General features: G+C 36.9%; 1 protein-coding gene across 2 annotated transcripts in view; it reads right to left on the reverse strand.

Annotated features, from left to right (window-relative positions):
* LOC121423581 (phospholipid-transporting ATPase ABCA1-like) overlaps positions 1–14,455 on the reverse strand; it is a 91,416-nt gene that overhangs the window by 30,761 nt on the left and 46,200 nt on the right. For both annotated transcript variants that reach the window (XM_041618945.1, XM_041618944.1), the window contains exons 13-24: positions 13,890–14,056; positions 13,122–13,199; positions 12,248–12,520; positions 10,855–10,948; positions 7,805–7,922; positions 5,947–6,123; positions 4,922–5,144; positions 4,312–4,533; positions 3,791–3,998; positions 3,084–3,206; positions 1,227–1,407; positions 583–714 (exon numbers count right to left, since the gene is read on the reverse strand). In XM_041618945.1, the coding sequence (XP_041474879.1) occupies positions 583–714; positions 1,227–1,407; positions 3,084–3,206; positions 3,791–3,998; positions 4,312–4,533; positions 4,922–5,144; positions 5,947–6,123; positions 7,805–7,922; positions 10,855–10,948; positions 12,248–12,520; positions 13,122–13,199; positions 13,890–14,056 (1,996 nt within the window). The remainder of the gene's footprint in view (positions 1–582; positions 715–1,226; positions 1,408–3,083; positions 3,207–3,790; positions 3,999–4,311; positions 4,534–4,921; positions 5,145–5,946; positions 6,124–7,804; positions 7,923–10,854; positions 10,949–12,247; positions 12,521–13,121; positions 13,200–13,889; positions 14,057–14,455) is intronic.

The following is a 14,455-nucleotide window of genomic DNA, read 5'->3' on the forward strand; positions in this document are numbered from 1 at the left end:
ACAAATAAAATTGAAAAACAATTAAAAGAGAGAGAGAAATAAGAAGCACTGGGCTTTCAAATCATTAGTCAAGCATGAAATTAAAAGTATAATCAACTTACGAAAAAGATCTAATATTCGAGAATAAAATCAAACACTAAAGTAAAGATAAATTAAGAGAACAGGACGTTGAAATAATAATAGTGTGACTAGAATGAATAATAAAACAAGTACAGGTACATGACATAAGAATGCTTATCTTGCACTTGTAAATAATAGTAATAATAATAGTTATTATATAGGTATATTTACCCAGGGAAGCCACTTTAGTTCTGATAACAGTTCTCCCAGCGGGCCCTGCTATTATTATTACCCAGCTTTATTAAATAGCATTTACATGTAATAATAATGAGGAATTGATGGGACATTCTGCAAAAGAAGATCATGTTTTTAATATTGATGATGGGATTTATAAACATACATGTACTGTACATGTACATGTAGTATTACTGGATAAAGGAAAACATTGGCATCTCAAGTTCTCAACAGAAGTCGAGAACAAAAAGCCAAGCTCAAATTTGACCATAGCATCGGCAGTCTTACTTGTCAAACAAGACGTTATGCTGGGGACACATTCCTAGACTCTGTCTGATCTCATCTATACTGGTACGGATGTCCCTCCCATAGATGTAAGCCGTGCCTTCCGTTGGCGGGAACAGACCAGTCAATATGGACCTACGAGGTACACAGATGGAAAAAATTGTTATCCAATCTTAGGAATGCATATCAAAAGTCGGTTGGTACAACCTTACTACTACTGTACATTTATTTGGTGGAAATCATATGTTTTTGTAGGTTTTGTAGCTTTAATAGGGTTAAAAAGACCCGGTCACAAAACTGTGTGGATGTTGCAAATAAAAAACAATCATTTTCATCTTGTACTCACATTAGCTAGAAGTAGAAGCAATGTACAATTTAGAGGTCTTGGCTTCATTTCATAAAGACATCATTACAGACAATTTTCATGGATGCCTTCAAGTTCAGTTTAGAACAGATAACCAACTTGAAGGTAGTGTTGTCACGTCTGAAGCAGGAGTCTTCGGTCCAGTGATCGCAAAACAGCGTTGGCACTACAAACCAAGTAAATGATAATTTTACTTCAAAATGTCCACAGGAGTGGAAGGAAGGTTTCCAGCAAACCTCAAGGTTTGTAGAAGCTTTGGAGTACTCTGCAGGAGAAGACTTACATGGTTGTGGTCTTGCCGGCTCCATTGTGGCCCAAGAACGAGGTGATCTGTCCTTCGTAGAAATTCACACTGAGGTTGTCTACAGCAAGCTTCTTACCGGTAGAGTAGATCTTGAGCAGATGACGGATCGCCACACCAAGGGGTAGGTGGGCAGGATCTGCCTCAAAGTCAGAGTTAGGTGCTATAGGATACAACAACGATACACAGATCATTCCATAACTTCAATAATCATGGAGGTGCTGTGGCTGAGTGGTCTAAGGCGCCTGGCTATACATGGAAAGCCTGGGGTGTGTTCCCCAACCGCGGTACCTATGCCCATGAGCAAGGCATTTAATATACAGTGCTGTTTTATCCTGCTTTCAAATAAATGGAAATGCTATATGCATTATTGGTAACTAGGTGTGCACTTGTTTCAAAAAAAATAATGAAAAATAAGTACAAAGCACAACCAAAAGGGTAATTAAATGATTGCATGCAGCACTAACAAAGAATAATTAAAGACCTTAGATAAGAAGTTTTAATTCTACTTTAGAAGACTTGAATGATTGGTCCTGAAAAGCATGCGCTTACTCTCCCCAGGAAGTGGAGAAACTGCGCATACTGTGTGCAGGCATGCCAGAATCTGATAACCAGGGTCATAATAATTACAATGCAAAACACTTAGAAAAGCATTAAGTACTATATAAATGTAACTACATGTATTATAATTGCCATTACATATCATTCTTCCGAGGAAAGTAAAAACATCCTTATTGAAACATCATGAGTGAGCAGATCTTTTCAGAACCAATCTTGTTCAAAGAGAGAATTTGGTCATCACTCTCGTCATCCTTTCCTTTAATCTGCCAAGTTACCCAAAGTGTTTGTCTTTTTATTTGCAAATAACATATTATAATGTTTGATTGCTATATCATGTTATCATTTTATTGTTATATTTTGTAAATCCAATACAATCCAATCCAATTCAGCCTAAATGGCTGCAATATGTGGATATTCTAATAAAACCCTAACCCTATAAAGACAGGGGGGGGGGGCTGAATCAGCCCCCCCTCGACATTTTTTGCGATAAATCCGCCGCGCAAAATTTTTTGACCGCGTCGCTCGCTGACTTTTTACATTCAAGTCTCGCGCAACTTTTGAGACAAAAATTGTGACTCTCTGGTACGTGGTTCCAAAATTACGCAACATTTTGTAAGTGCATGCAGACACAAAATTACTCAAAAACTTGAATTTGTGTACAAATCCAATGCAAATAGTGTTCTTTGCCAAAATTCATAAATGTATCATTATTTTTCCTTTTACTGCTTAAAATCAATTAATTTTATTTTTTTACGGTCAAAATAGTGTCCACGACAATTTCCATTGAAAAAACAATAAAAGACAAAAAGTCAAAAAACGAGAAATACATAAATTTAGAAAACAATAGAATACATAAGAAAATAAATGTGATTTTGAAATGTTTTTAAATTCAATTTGATCAGATGCCTATCTAGAGAATGTGAAACAAAAATTAGCATTTCAAGGGCATTATTTTATTAATTAGAGCAAACTTATGATTTTATGCATAAATTAGCATAATTAATGAGACAAGCGATTTTTTTGCAGAATTTGATGTTATAGTTTCATAGATAATGCCATGGGTAACGCGTGTGCCAATTTTCGTCGCGATCGCGCGATCGACAGCCGAGATCATAGGGGGGGGGCTGAATCAGCCCCCCCCAGTCTTCTTAGGCGTCGAAATAGCCCAGCCTATTTAGGGTTAAACCTTAAATGATGTGTACCATGCCATGAAGCCTCTATTGCGATACTTCTCCCGATATGAAAACTCAAGATGATTGCATCATTGTATAAACTCACCACCTCTAAACCTTGCATGACTCATATCAATACGCTCTCCATCAATATCCTTAGATTTACCATGCCCAAACCAGTAACTGTATATGAACGGGAAGTAAAGCGGTCTGGGCATTCCATATTGGCCTGAAACACAAAGAGAAAAGAATTGTGCTGTATAAAAGAAAAACTACTGTTGTATAGATTAAAAAAAATAAATTTACATTGAATTCTAATTTGAAATGGTTGCTATACCGGTATTCACTATAATTCAATTCAAGTCCATTTACTAAATGTTCATTAGCCAAAGGCCTAGTTAATTTCTTGGTTTCTAAATTCAAAGTAGAATAAAAATTGTCTGACATTTCAATAGCTCAAGGAAAACCTTTTTGAGCTTTTATATTCATGAGATCTTTGATAAAATAATAAAAGGACAAAATATATAATTCTATTTGAAGATGGATGAAGAATCTGTATGAATAAATTCCCCTATACCAGTAAAATCATAATTAAACAATAAACTTTATTACAATTTTGGACTATTCTATGCTTGAATATTAAGCTTCGATGTTAAAGTGTATTATTTCAAATAACATACATTGTACATGTGAATGAAAATATCTAAATAAATTTAATACCAGGCAAGCTTAATGCATCATGGATGGGACTTGCCAGAAGAAAAAAAAAGGCCAGTAACTTAGCATCTTAATATTTTGCAGAAAAAAAATTACCTGGTTTGACAGCTTCAATATACCACGTCAAAAGTCCATAGATGAACGCATCCAACCACATCATGGCCAAGACCTGCATGAACGTAAAGCCGTGCTCCCCATTCAAGGGACTGGTGTTGATGTTGTTCCATTGGACACCTGTTCCTTGAACCTCGTAGAGGGAGAGGTAGACGGAGCCGTAGCCAAAGGCAATGGTGTTCAGCAGAGACTGAAAGAGATAGGTCAGGCAAGGTCATGGTTGAAGACTAGTACAAAATAATTTAAAAGTCAAATTACAACTTTTCCTATTTTGATTGTTTAGTATTACATGTACCATCTCATATAGTACTGAATAATGACATCTACATGTAAACAAAATTAATGAACTACATGTATTAGTTGAATAGGGAAAACTATAAAGATGAGGAACATACAATGTAAATATGTAACATTTTTAGCTGCTCATAATTTTAGCACAGAGTTAATTTATGGTCCAAATTTAAGTAAGACTTCAGAATACGGGTAAATGAATCCAAACTCACCACACCAAACTTGGCTCCTCTGGTCAAGTAGGAATCCCAGGTGATGACCAGGGTGAAAGGGACGTAGGTGAGGAAGAAAATGACCGCTCCGCAGGCAGCCGAGAGATTGGCCTTGGAGAAGAACACGCTGATGAGGAAACACAGCATGATGGTAGATATGCAGAAGGAGACCAGGAAGAGGAGGACGATCCCTCCATCAGAGTAGGTGATGATTGCTCCATACTGGAACAAGAAAGGAAATGGGAAATAGTTTCTTGGTCATTAGGCAAGATTTTTGAATGCAGAAACTGATCTCATTATTTTGATAAAGTTACTACAAGAACCATATCAGCCGTCATCATCATTGACATGAAATCAGCAGCATTATCATCATCCTAATCATCATCTTCATCATCATCATCATCATCATCAACACCATCACCCTGGTTAATATCAAAATCATCATCACTGCCACCTCAACCATCATTATTCTAATCATCATCATCCATTGCCTCATCATAACCTGCATCATGATCATCATCATCATCAACCCCGTTATGATCATTATCACCCATAACATTATCGCAGCCTTCATCATCATCTTCTTCATCACAATCAACCCCATCCTCACCTTCAAGACCAGCACCAGGAGCACGCAGCTGGTGAACATGACAAGGAAGCTATCGATGAACCAAGCCAGCCAGTGAACCCCATTGCTAAGCCCCATCACCTTCATCACCTCCTTGAGACGTCTCTCCTTCTCGTAGACGACACCCTTGATGATCATCGCCACCGAGAAGATCCAGGAGATGATCATGAAGAGAGGCAGAACTCCAGATAAAGATTGGACAAACCTGGATAGAGAAAACACAGGGTTAGCGAAAGGAAGACAATCACAGTTTTTATGTGATAATTATCATTCTTGTCATTATCATCATCAATCATCATCGACATCATCATCATCACCACCACCCAGCTAGCCATGAAGCTCTATCATCCCCATCATCAACATAAATTTATATTGAGTGATATCCATAATGTTGCACATCTGTTTAGCAAACTTTATCATCTATCTTTACATGTATACATGTATCTTTCATTAAAGGTCATTCCACTGTTCTAATGGAAGTCCAGTTAATCTGATAGACAAGTCTTTCATTTCATCTTATTTTCAGCAAGGCTATATCAATTTCCTTTACAACTAACTTGGTATGATGTTAGTTTATCTGATTGGGCCATTTAATGAAATGAGGAAAAGTAAATAGATACACTGGCTATTAGTTTGTTCAAACATTAAAACAATGACTGAATATAGCCCACGTATGATTTAACATAGAGTAGACAAAATGGCATCAACTGAAAGAAGTATCAAACCATCAGGGCCCAAATGCATAAAATTTGCTACATGATAACTGTGCCATTCTTCAGTAACTATCATAGTAACAATGCTCAACAACCAATTAAACTGAAAGATTTCATAAAAGCTACCATTTGATGGCGAAGTTATCATAAATTTTTTTCATGCAAGAAAGCCCTAAAAATTGGAACACAAGGATATAAATCATTGTCATATACATGTACTTCTGATACTAGTTCTATGATAATGTGGAAATTGAGTTGAAATTGTCTTGATTCTCAAACCAGATTTATACTTACAGATCACTGATATAGCATGGATATGGGAACTGCTTGATATACATTCCTGCTCCGAGGTCTTCTTTCCCAGTCTTCACTTTGATGATTGCTTGCTCCAGGATATCTTGGATGAAGATGAATCCGCTCTCAAAGTATTTCCTATCTCTGATGCCCTTCCTTGGGCCTGGTGTCCAGTACCTGAGATGGAAAATAATAGATGTACTGTAATTAAGCATTCAGCTAAACAAAAGATATTGAAACAAGCAAGGATTTCATGCCTTGAAAATCAAGGTTAAATGTCATCATACCATTCATTCATACATTTGTTAGAAAGTTCATTTGTTCATTTATCCATTAATTCATTCCTACATTAATTAATTCATTTGTTCGTTCATTCGTTCATTCGTTCATTCGTTAAGTCATCCATCCATCCATTCATTAATTTATTTTATTCAATGGTATATTGGAAATATTGACCAGTGGCAATGGCTAAAGGGGTCAATTTACAAATAATTAAAATGTATGATTACCAATCGATAGAACATTAAATACATTATACAGAATTATAATGATTTAATTGTAACAAGAATAAAAATCTACTTCCATGATATACATAGTAGATCTTAATGCGGTACTTTTACAACCTCTTTGCGATATCATGAAATCTAAGCCAAAAAGTGATCACAATGAAGATTGCCAGCTCATGCACAGTATCAACCAATGAGGAGTTGACCAGATGAGAATGAAGGTAGAATCCTTGAAAAGGCCAGAGATCCTGACCAATGAGAACCATGCCCCCCATAAATATTATAATTTGATGAGGTCAGGCAAACGTCTGAGATCCCTTCCCGGCAGAACCTCACGCTTTGTAAATTCTTTCGTTCCAGTTTCAATCCGTGCATTTAAAAGCCTTATTGGAAATTATATTACCCCCTCTCCCTTCCTGCCTTTAACTTATTTTCTCTTATCTTTGCTTGTTAATTTGTATAATGTTTACTAAATGTATCGTGTAATCCTTTGGGTGCATCATGTCATATTCTAAATTATTTTGTACGAGCAAATTGAATTTCCATTTGTACTTGATTGCAATTGGACAATAAAAAATCTGAATCTGACCAGAGCAAGTTTAATTACATTTATCTAAATGTATCAAAATCATCAGTAACAATGGTTGTTGGGTCGTGTGGTCCAGTGGTTAGAGCATTTGACTCATAATCGCAAGGTTGTGAGTTCAAATCCCAACTCTGCCATTGCCTCTAAGGCCTGAGAGTGATATCTGTTGTCTATAACGTCAGCCACTATGACTGATTAACCTAGACGTAAACTGTTTCATAGGTAATTGGTTATATACATGTACCAGCTTGGCGTTTACCAGCAAAATGCTGTCCTGTCGAGTTCCTACGGGAGTTGGCACGAACAGAAAGAGAATGGTTTCACCACCATCTGAGTACCTGCGTATCTGCGCGATTCTAGTAAAAGAAGATACGCAACGAGCACGAACTTTACACATGCAATGCATACACAGGTATTCTTAAACAAATCCGACTCAAAATGGTGGAAAAATAATGAATTCAGGGCATTTCATGTGACGGCCTCAAAATGCAGCCTTTGTCATCAAAATCCCCGAATCGTGTGCAAAGTGAATGAGTGCGCAGACATGGGGTGCCATTTTTTTTTCAATCTGAAAATGACTGCCCGAGGTTTTTTCCAAGAAAATCATATATTTCTTTCAAATTTTTATGAGATATTTGGCACACTAACTCATTATGATGTAAGGAACATTATCAACTGAAAGATTTTGTGAAATAAGAATAAATTCATGTTAAATCTTAACTCAAATTGTTAGGTGCGCAGACTTGGGGCCCACCATCATACTTACCCATCCATGAGCCTTGTGGTACTTTCACTGAAAGCAGAGTCCATGCGGATCTTGTAGTCTAGAAGAGGAGGAATGTAACTGCTATCTGGATCATCATCAATGTTAGTAAACACAATCCCTGACAACATAAAAATAAGAGATCAAAGAGTACTTTAATCACCATCATCCAACATATCATGTGCTAAGGAATCGAAGAAATATATTACATAGAGCACAATGACACTCAATGACATCATAGAGTGGATCGTTGTGGCCCAGTGGATTAGTCTTCTGACTTTGCAACAGAGGGTCGTGGGTTCGAATCCGAGCCATGGCGTAATTTCCTTCAGCAAGAAATTTATCCACATTGTGCTGCACTCAACCCAGGTGAGGTGAGTGGGTACCAGGTAGGATTAATTCCTAGAATGCATGAGCACTGAAAGGCAGCTCAAGCTAAATCCGGGGTAATAATAGTAATAATAATAATATCTCGCCTCTGAATCGAATATTTCTAGATACATGTAGATAGCGCTATATAAATGCCTATAATTATTATAATGAACTACATATAAGTCGCATGTCAATTGCCAAATTTGATCTTACAAACTGATAATGCCATAATATGGCAAGTGATAATGACTTGTCCAATCAAATTCCCCCCTTTTTTTTGGGGGGGGGGGTGGATAGATGATAATAATTATATTGGATGGCTTTATAATTTCACAGACAACCAGAAATATTCCACTCTTGAGGGCAAATATTCCACTCATCTGCGATTTGTGAATATTTCTGGTAATCCATTCTGAGTCATCCAATATAATATAAATATCATCTACTGAAAGTTTGATGAATAAACAGAAAATTTCAAATAAATTTTGTGGAGAAAATTATTTGAATATGATTGTGATAAGAGATACAAAATTGCATACTTGCAAGAGTTTGTAGTTAAGCAAAAATAATATTTAGGCCAATTTGTAGTTTTTGTTTATATTGTAGTTTGTTTATATTTAATAGACCTGTTGCTGGCCTTGTATCATGAGTGCATTTGAATTTTATGTGCTCTCTATGAATTTACACTATTATTGATGTAATGTCATACACGAAACCCTTAGTTCTCTATCTTGAAAAATAAAATTAACTACACCATCTATGGCTATGGAAGACTATTTCATTTTTTAAATAAAATGTTATGACAAGCTGGCAGCCATATTCAGTGTCTGTTTTGTTGGAATTTTCATTGCTGTTATTGCTTGCCTGAATACCTTTGATACATTACTGTACTTGTATATAATTACACAGAGTATACACAAACAAATGTACACAAAGGCATGTACATGTGCATTTTTTGTAACTGCAATATCACTGGCAAGTAAATGAACTTCAAAGCTATTGTAAACACATTATTGGCTCTTCAACATGGGGCTGCTATTGTTATCATTAACAAATACCGTGTTTACACAGTGACACGGCTCGGGGGTTCGACACGCGAGCCGTGCTCAACACGGCAATTTTATGCTGTGCAAACGCGATCAGTGTGATCCGCGAGCCGTGTCGAACACGGCTTTTTTGATCCGCCAAAATCGTAGGTTTCAACCCGCGAGCCGAGTCAGACTCGGCAATTTTTTCGTGTGTAAACAGAAAGGCGTGTCGAACTCTCTTGACCAGGTCACTGCGCGCGCTTTCACTTTTGGCATTGTTGTTGTTCGCACGGACAAGATTCGATTCCAGCGGTGAATTTCCCGCGTTTAATTTGCGACGTCATAATTCTTCTTCCGTTCGAGATCCGCGAGCCGTGTTGAACTCGCCTTTTTATATGTACGTATAAACGCGATCTCTGATCCCTTCTTCGCAGTGTTCAACCCGGCTCACGGATTCAACACCCGAGCCGAGTCAATGTGTAAACACGGTATAAGAAGAGATCTGCTGGGGTCAGGTTACACAACCCACACAATAGCTGCAATCAATAGACCCACTGGGATTAACTCAGGTGTAAATTGGTTCCCTCCATGGGATCAAAGGAAGCCCAACTCCATTCTTTGGGAACCTGACTTCCTTTGTTTAGCGGAAAACAAGTTCTCCAAAATCATTTTCAGTGGTGTGTTATTGTCAGAGGAAACTACCCATTATCACCATAATGTCTGTTTTTGAGAACATTATGGTGCTTTGGAGATGTGTATATGCACGCAAAATGTACAATGCATAAATTAGAGATTGTGCAACCTAGAGATGAGTTACTAACACTACTCTATTATAAGTACACATAGGCATGTTTGAATTGAATTGAACTGAATTTACTTTCATTCTTCACAAGATAGCAACATAATAATAAGAAGAAATACATTTGATTACATACAAACTACAAAAGATAATGGCAGTGAAAGGAACCTGCATAAAAAGCAGAGCTTGTAATGTCTGCAGGTTCCTTGTTTGGGGGAGCTGGCTATAAATCCATTCACTTTTGTTAGGCGGAGATGAAAAAAAAACCTATACAATAAAATGAACTCGATAATTTCTCACTCAAGTTCTTGACTTTATGAACTTCATACCACTCACATACACACAGATAACAGAACGATATAAAACGTGTAAATATAACTTTATCTAACTTTTGAAAAACTTATTTCATAGGGCAAATTTTATCTACTGTTATGTTATGAGCTACTGGAATGGTCTCAGTTAATGTGCCAGTAAATGGCATTACACTTTTAGAGAAATATAACTGACAAGTTTGATTTTTATGATGAAAGTATATGTGACAAATGTACAGTAGTAAAGTTTACTGTACATAATGCTCTTTTGCTCCTGAAAATTTTCATCCACTTAAAAGAGCTAATATTTCTTAATTCATCTTTGATTAACTTGATTTTACAACTTTTTTTATTCATCACAGTGCCATTTTCAGAAGGTAATTTTTAAGTAATCCTGAATTTTAAAAGATTTTCCACAAAGCACTAGTCTAACGATTGATATTTAGAGTACATGTCCGAGGTAAAACACATGAAATTGTTTACATCTAATAAGAATAGATCAAGAAGAAGAACTGAACAGGATATTGTAGAAGGAATACTTACCGGCCCAGAATGTGAAATTTTCAATATGAATCTTGGCATCCTCAACAAGATCCATTTCACTCTTGTATGGACGGAATCTGTCTAGTTCAAAGCACTGTTAAAACAAAGAAAGAAAGATTGAGTCAACGTTAATTCACAGGAAAAATCTGGGGCCCGTCTTACAAAGAGTTGCGATTGATCTGATCAATCACAACTATGGACTGCCAGCAACATCAACATCTATTATGCATGTTTGTTCAAAATATTTTCTAGCTATGATGTATATTCATGCATTCATTGTGTCCTTGAAAATTCACTGTGCTTCTCTTGTTTACAAAGGACATTGTGCAAATTTCCTGTAGAAAAAATTATGACACTGATGGATTTCCATAGAGTTACGATTGATTGGATCAATCGTAACTCTTTGTAAGGCGGGGGGACATGGGGGGTGTTTCACAAAGACTTAAGCATGACTTAGGTCGCACTTAAATGCCGACGCGTACAAGATATGCAATGCGCGATCTTAATGATAGATACGCATTAGTGCACGTCCTCTTGGGACGATCTGATCAATGTGGTCAAGCCTTTCATACCGTTCGCAACCCGGTATTTAAGTGCGACTCTAAGTCATACTTAAATCTTTGTGAAACACCCCCCTGGTCTCTTAAGTTTGAATAATTGCTTCTAATTATTTAAATTCAATTATCATTTGTAGAAACCTGTTTTATTCTCTATTTATTTCTATTTTATTTCTATTATGATTAAGGTAAGATAAGATTTATAAGATTAATCTAAAGACAGCCAAACAGGATTATAGGCATCTCAGTAAGAAAATAGATGCATTTACAATAAGCAATACAAGAACATACATTCTGTGTATATAAACATTCAGAATAATGCATACAATTTTGACAAAGATAAAGTAATGATTCACTCCAGGGTCCCCTAACACAAAGCTTAGCGATGAATAGCAAATATGAAAGAACACTTCTGATTGGTTCTTGTTCAGCATTTTGAACCAAATGTGAGTGTAACATTGATCTTTATTGGTCAGTCCATTTGGCGATTGATCACCCATCTTTGTGTTACAAAGCACAGAAATGATCTGGGCTTTGTTTAGAATTTCAGCCAGCTGTAAACATGAAAGCCCGCCAATTGTTGCTAAGCCAACCCGACAACCTGGCAAAATTGTCAACCAAACCGTTACATACATGTATTTAATCATTATAATGTATAACTAGAACAGGTGAAAATTTCATGACACAATGGTAATGATTTTCACTGGCTATTGTTACAAGCTCCTGCAAATCCTTGCATCTGATTGGCTGAGAGTGAATCAGTCAGCAAAAATCACTTGACTTATGTTTACATGAAATGCTACCCAGGAGCTTGCAGCAGCTCTAGGAACACTCACCTTCAGAATCGCAAGAGTGGTGTTGGCCAAGCTGTCCATGGCATCCAGGAGGTTCAGAATATCCTCCGTGTTGTTCCCAAACAGGTCTGGTAGGAAAGAGTTATTCCGGAGGGTGGGAGGCACCACCGTGGAGAAGTTAGAGGGTAGAGGGATGCCCCCTGGAAGCGCCGTGACTGGTAGATCGGGTGGATTGTCAGGGAAAGGGGGTAGGCCCTCGCTGGATCGGTTCAAACAGGTGGCCATGGTACGGAGGTCCTGGTTTTCAACGAAAGCCTGGATAGAAGGTAAAACAGACGGATACACAAAAATATATTTGGGGAGTCTTCATCCGAAGTCATAAAGTGCCTCTTCTTCTTGTAAAGAAGTAACTTATTTAGCTTTATAGCTATTTAGACCTCATGATCTCCGTATAAATTCTGGAGATCAGTAGTCAAAAGTGTAAAAGACCATCATCGTTTTTGAGAGATAACTTTAACAATTTCATCTCGAATTCTGTAAATATTCTTCAAGATACATTTACATTGAAACTCATAATTTCACCATATGTGGGGTAATAATAATAACAATGCACCTTGGAATAGATTGTTCTAGATAGATAGCGCTACACAAATGCCTATCATTATCAGTCAATACATAAATCTGTTCACACAGACAGTAAAAAGTGTGTCTAACTAAATGATCCAAAAAATCAAAGCTGCAATATTTTGTTCATTATTTGTTATGTCCATGCTTGGATTTTTTACTTTAATTCCTAATATGCAAGGATGAAATGTTTATATCATACATTAATAAAATGAAATTGAGTACTATTCTATTGGAATAAAAGCCTATGACTGATTTTACTGCCCAACAGCTAAATTGTAACAATACTTACTCTGATGCAAGGTGATACTTCTGTCCATTTCTCAGCTAAGTCTTTCATATCTCTCAAACTGTTGAACATCTCATCAGCCTATATCAAACAGATGAATAATATTCATAATACATTAAACAGTATTAAAATCTTTATGCTTCATACAGAATGCAACTTATTGAAGTCATTTATGATGCTACGTAGCACTGGACTCCAATACCTAAGATTCTATATGGAAGCTCCATGACAGTTGATGAAAAAAAAGCAAACTGATCCAAAAATATATCTCAAAATTTCTTTTATGAAATGATTTGTATATTCTCTTTGATGTACTAATTTCAATCTAAACTTTGAAATCAATGTGCAAATGCAATGGGATATCCCGTACTAAATGGGCCTTTAGCAAGCATTTTTGTGCAATACAATTACCTATCATGAACGAGCCAACTCGAAATGAAACTCATACTGATATTGTCTAATAAAAAGTTCTGACTGTGCCAAGTGAAGTTTTGTAAGAATTGCATATAGAGGTATCTTCGCATAAAGCCAATCAGCATCAAATTCAGACTACAGTCAAGCCTGCCACCCAAGGAAAAGGTAACCGGCGAGGTAACCAATGTGGCCACTTGAGAGAGTTGGCCTTTATCTATAACACATATCCTATTCCAAATGGGAGATAAATTTGATGGCCACTGAATACAGGTTTTTACAATAGACTTCTGGCTGCTAAAACATGTGTGACTGTACACTTTACATACGTAAGCCAATTAATTCCTTGTTCTTCATTACCTTTTCCATGATCTGCCTGGTTGCAGTGGTGTTGGGTGTGTAGAAGATGTACCCTTGGATGAGAGGTAGGAAGAGTGATAGGATGTACTGAGTCTGTTTGGTGTTCCCTGAGCCTGTTTGTAGGAGATCGACAAGCCAAGGACATCGCTCTGTACCTGGAATGGTATCTGAAGATAAGACGTAAAGAAGGCTTTGTCAGAGTTTGCTTTGTTGTGGTGGTGCTACATGTACAGTAGGTCACCACAGAATATTAATTTTTGTATGAGAGGAACAGTAGTGTACCACATCTTTTATATAATTCTTGAGACTGTTTGGGACCTGCTTGTAAAAGATCAACAAGCCAAGGGCATAGCTCTGCATCGGGGTTAGTATCTGAATATAATACATAAAAATATTGCGTTAGACAATGCCTCGTAGTGGTAGATGTATGATCTAGAGATCATAGGCTGTAGTGGTGGCATTAGCCGTACAGCCGATTGGATACATGTATGATCTGTTTTTGTTTGGTAAATGTGTGTGTTCTCTGTTAGAAGGCTGGCGACAAGCTGATGGCATCGCTCTGTATG

This window comes from Lytechinus variegatus, chromosome 11 (assembly GCF_018143015.1).
Source record: "Lytechinus variegatus isolate NC3 chromosome 11, Lvar_3.0, whole genome shotgun sequence".
NCBI lineage: Eukaryota > Metazoa > Echinodermata > Echinoidea > Temnopleuroida > Toxopneustidae > Lytechinus > Lytechinus variegatus.